General features: G+C 60.1%; 1 protein-coding gene across 1 annotated transcript; it reads left to right on the forward strand.

The window, feature by feature from the left end:
* The first annotated feature begins 1,015 nt into the window (after positions 1 to 1,015).
* Positions 1,016 to 4,576, forward strand: TUFM (Tu translation elongation factor, mitochondrial). Its single transcript, XM_019754718.3, has 10 exons — positions 1,016 to 1,366; positions 1,470 to 1,664; positions 2,101 to 2,267; positions 2,441 to 2,545; positions 2,630 to 2,794; positions 2,925 to 3,057; positions 3,142 to 3,246; positions 3,364 to 3,515; positions 3,598 to 3,717; positions 4,222 to 4,576. Exons 1-10 carry the CDS (start codon positions 1,324 to 1,326, stop codon positions 4,393 to 4,395), a joined length of 1,359 nt encoding a protein of 452 aa, XP_019610277.2. The 5' UTR covers positions 1,016 to 1,323; the 3' UTR covers positions 4,396 to 4,576.

Raw genomic sequence — 4,576 nt, forward strand, 5'->3', positions numbered from 1 at the left:
CCCAAACTCTGAGCTTCAGAAGGGTGTGTGTGTGTGAGTGTGTGTGTGTGTGTGATAAATAAATATGGTTTCCCTGTCTATGTCCAGACCTTACTGAATCATCATTTCTAAGGAAGAATTTAGGGAATCTATTTGAAACAAACACCATCAAGTCAATTGAGTCTTAGGATGTGAGGAATTGTAGAAACATTAACCAGGGCTAAGCTGCTGCTATTATCATCCCAGGGTGATGAGATGATGGATGAAGGTTATTATATACTATCCTTGCACGCATTCAGTCAGTCAGCAGACATTTACTGAGCACTCACTGGGTGCCCCGTCCTGTGTGAGGTGCTAGGGACACCGTGGGGACCAGAAACGCTCCGGTTGCTCTGAAAGGTCCCTGAGGCTCACCCTCAGGTGTCATTAGGAAAATTGTGCGGGTGGGTTGGGCGACGAGCAAGGGAATTACTCCCTGGGCTCCTGAAGGCCATAGGGGTGGACAGCAAAACTTTGTCCCCGCAGGCTGTGAGCCAAGAGGGTGGATACTCGAGGGTCAAAGACTGGGGGACCTGAAGGCCCCACGACCCCATTCCTTCCTCCTCCCCAGCTCATTTCCTCTCAGAGCCAGACGTCAGGATCTCCGTATGAAGTAGATATCACTCCTGTATTCTCAGGTTACAGATAAGAAAACAAAAGCGCAGAGGAGAGATGGGTCACAGTTGAGTCCCACCCCAGAAAGGCGCCCAGGACCGTCTTTCTCAGCCTGGCCGCAGGGCCTCGTCCTACCTGCAGCTGCGGCACAAGGGCCGCCAGATCTCTCGTCTGACCCGCGCAGTGGGTCGGACACCAGGGGGTTCGCGGCCAGGACGTTCCTGAGCAGTCCGCGCCGGGGCCGCCTATGCCTCCCGGAGGCCCGGACCCTCCCTCTGCACCCGGTCTAGCCCTACCTCCCTCCCACACTAAGTGGAAAAACAGCACGCCGCCCTGGGAACTACAACACCCATGAGGCTTCGGGGCGCTGGTGCATTATGGGACGGTCGCTCTACACCGCTCCCCGGGGCCGCGGGAGAGAACTGCGTGGACCTCCTCCCCCCGCGAGGTCCGAGTGCGGCGTGGAAACCTGTCCTTCCCCGCCCCGGAGACACCAGCATCTACCTACCTTGACATCTTCCGTCCCGCGCCCGGAAGTCGGCTAGGGCCATAAAAACTGGTGGCTAGAGGCGCCGGGATTTGCCCTCCGAGCCTTCACTTCCGCCGGAAGTGTCCTGCAGTGGCAATTGCCCTTTCCTTATTGCACGCGCGGGCAACCGGTACCGTCTTCGGGGCGGGCGTACGACCACCATGGCGGCCACCACCCTGCTGCGCGCGACGCCCGTCTTCAGCGGTGAGGGGGCGGGGAGGGCGATCGCGGCCCAGGAGCACGTGGGGGTCGTCAGGAGTGGCCGGGCTCGGCCCCGCGCCCTGACTGCAAACCTCTGCCCCGGCAGGTCTCGGCGCCGGCCCGACCCCCTTGCTGCAGGGTCTGTTGCGGTCGCTGAAGGCCCCGGCCCTGCCCCTCCTGTGCCGCGGGCTGGCCGTGGAGGCCAAGAAGACCTATGTGCGCGACAAGCCCCACGTGAACGTGGGAACCATCGGCCATGTGGACCACGGCAAGACCACACTGACTGCGGCCATCACGAAAAGTAAGCGGGGTTGGAGTGGGGGCATCGGCAGCGCCCGCTCTGCCGGCGGGACCTGGAGCCAGGGAGGCGGGGCCAGCAGAGTGGCCGCCGCAGGTGCCGGAGCTCGGGTGGCCGGTGGGTTGGAAGCTGCAGGAGACAGCTTTCCCCTCACGTGAAGAACTTTGTGATGCATGCATTGGGGACGCTGAATGGCCTCCCTCCCGCCGCGGGGACTGCTTTGTAAGCAGGGGCTTTATTTTACCCTAGAGAGGTCGCTGGGCAGGACCTTGAGACCCTTGAACCTGCTTTTCTAACTCGGTTACCTTTGCTGGAGGAGTTGAGGGAGGGGATCATCCTCCTGGGTGGTCCGTCTAGGGTGAGGGACCCAGGGGTGTGGCCTGAGCCCTGCCTCCCTCTGGGACTTCAGCTGAGAGGTGTGTTCTCTTCCCTCCCTTAGTTTTAGCTGAGGGAGGCGGGGCCAAGTTTAAGAAGTACGAGGAGATTGACAATGCCCCCGAGGAGCGCGCCCGCGGCATCACCATCAATGCGGCCCACGTGGAGTACAGTACTGCTGCCCGCCACTATGCCCACACAGACTGCCCGGGTCACGCAGATTACGTTAAGGTGAGAGCGGGGCTGGGGACAGAGCCAGGAGCACCTGCTGTCAGGAACAATGAGGCTTGTGGGGAGGAGGCTAAGATACTCAAGATGTCTAGGTTTGAGACCTGTGCTTGGCTGGAGGGATGTGCACCGAGGAGGTGGCTGAAGTAGGTTGTTTCTTCTCTTCCCCCACCCAGAATATGATCACAGGCACCGCCCCCCTCGATGGCTGCATTCTGGTGGTGGCAGCCAATGACGGTCCCATGCCCCAGACCCGAGAGCACTTATTACTGGCCAAACAGGTAGGCAGAGCCTGGGCAGGAGTGGAAAGAGGAAGAATAGGGAGTGGGGCCACTTAGGACCCCATCTCTCTTTCCCGCCTGCAGATTGGAGTGGAGCATGTGGTGGTGTATGTGAACAAGGCAGATGCCGTCCAGGACTCCGAGATGGTCGAGTTAGTTGAGCTGGAGATCCGGGAGCTGCTCACGGAGTTTGGCTACAAAGGGGAGGAGACCCCTGTCATCGTGGGCTCTGCGCTCTGCGCCCTGGAGGTGAAGGCAGCCAGGCAGGGGCTGCCGTGCGTGGCAGAGGGTGGGGTGGGCATTAGAGCTGTGCTGAATCTGGGTGTGGTTCTGGGTAAGCAGGATGGAAACGTCAGAGTCCTGTCACCTCCCCCCGTAGCAACGCGACCCTGAGCTCGGCCTGAAGTCTGTGCAGAAGCTGCTGGAAGCTGTGGACACCCACATCCCTGTGCCCACCCGGGACCTGGAGAAGCCTTTCCTGCTGCCTGTGGAGTCAGTTTACTCTATTCCTGGTGAGAACCGTGTCCGTTCGCATCCTGTCGCCCTGGCAAGAGCCTCCCCCAGGGTCCCTGATGGCCTGTCTTGTTCCCTCCCAGGCCGGGGCACGGTGGTGACAGGTACACTAGAACGTGGCATTTTGAAGAAGGGAGATGAATGTGAGTTCCTGGGACATAACAAGAACATTCGCACGGTGGTGACAGGTACAGGAAGCCTGGGGGCCCCGGGGTTGGCTCCAGGGTGACCGTTGTCCCTGCAGATGCCTTGTGCCTCCCCTCTGCCCCAGCCTGTCCTTCCTGGTCTCTCCTGCTCCCTCCTAGGCATCGAGATGTTCCACAAGAGCCTGGAGAGGGCAGAGGCTGGCGATAACCTGGGAGCCCTGGTCCGCGGCCTGAAGCGGGAGGACCTGAGGCGGGGCCTGGTCATGGCCAAGCCAGGCTCCATCCAGCCCCACCAGAAGGTGGAGGCACAGGTGAGGGTGCAGGTCAGGTGGGCAGGGCTGAGCCCAACTGTCCTGAGAGGCAGTGCTTCCAGCCACGTGCGGTCTCTTCCAGGTTTACATCCTCAGCAAAGAGGAAGGCGGCCGCCACAAGCCCTTTGTGTCTCACTTCATGCCTGTCATGTTCTCCCTGACGTGGGACATGGCCTGTCGTGTCATCTTGCCTCCAGGGAAGGTACAGGGGGCTGGGGAATGTGAAGGCGCGGGGGGCGGGGGGAGCGCTCTTTGTATCAGCTCTGCACTTACAGTTCTGGAGACGTGACAATATGGGTGACTTTGCTGTGGGCGGAGAGGCTGGCAGGTGACACAGATGAGACTAGCGATGGAAGGGTCTGGACCCACGGATTTGGGGTGAATGAGGCCTGATCCAGTATTCCCTGGGCTTAGCTGTACTTGCATTTATGCACAGAAAGGCTTCCATAAGACAGGTTGAGTTTCACTGTACGCAGGACTCAGAGAAGTCCGTGACTAGGAAAGCTGCATAACCCCGAATTTCAGGCTGTGTTCTCAGGTACATTCCTGTGACACTGTCCCCTGCCCTCTCTGGCCTTCGCCTGTGCTCTGTGCCTGCCTGACAGCTGGGAGGAACCGTCCTGTCACGTCTGCTGCGTTTCCCAGCAAACAGGTGGCGGCAGGAGGGCACCCTGCAGGCCGCAGCTGACCTGTCTCTGCCCCTCAGGAGCTTGCCATGCCCGGAGAGGACTTGAAGCTGAGCCTCATCTTGCGGCAGCCAATGATCCTAGAGAAAGGCCAGCGTTTTACCCTGCGAGACGGCAACCGGACGATTGGCACCGGCCTCGTCACCGACACGCCCGTCATGACCGAGGAGGACAAGAACATCAAGTGGAGTTGAGTCTGGAACTGTGCTCAGGCTCGTGTTCAGAGCTGTGTGGCCCGTGTTCTGCTTCGGGTGCCCTTTCCAGGACAGTGGCTGCAGCGCAGCAGTTGCAGCCAGACTGACACTTGCCCTGGCCAGAGGGCCGCAGGCCTGCCAGGTGAGGTACTCAATAAACTGTTCTGTGAGTAGGAAGCTG

The sequence above is a fragment of the Rhinolophus sinicus genome, chromosome 10 (assembly GCF_057876585.1).
Source record: "Rhinolophus sinicus isolate RSI-liver-muscle chromosome 10, RSI-T2T, whole genome shotgun sequence".
NCBI classification, from domain to species: Eukaryota; Metazoa; Chordata; class Mammalia; order Chiroptera; family Rhinolophidae; genus Rhinolophus; species Rhinolophus sinicus.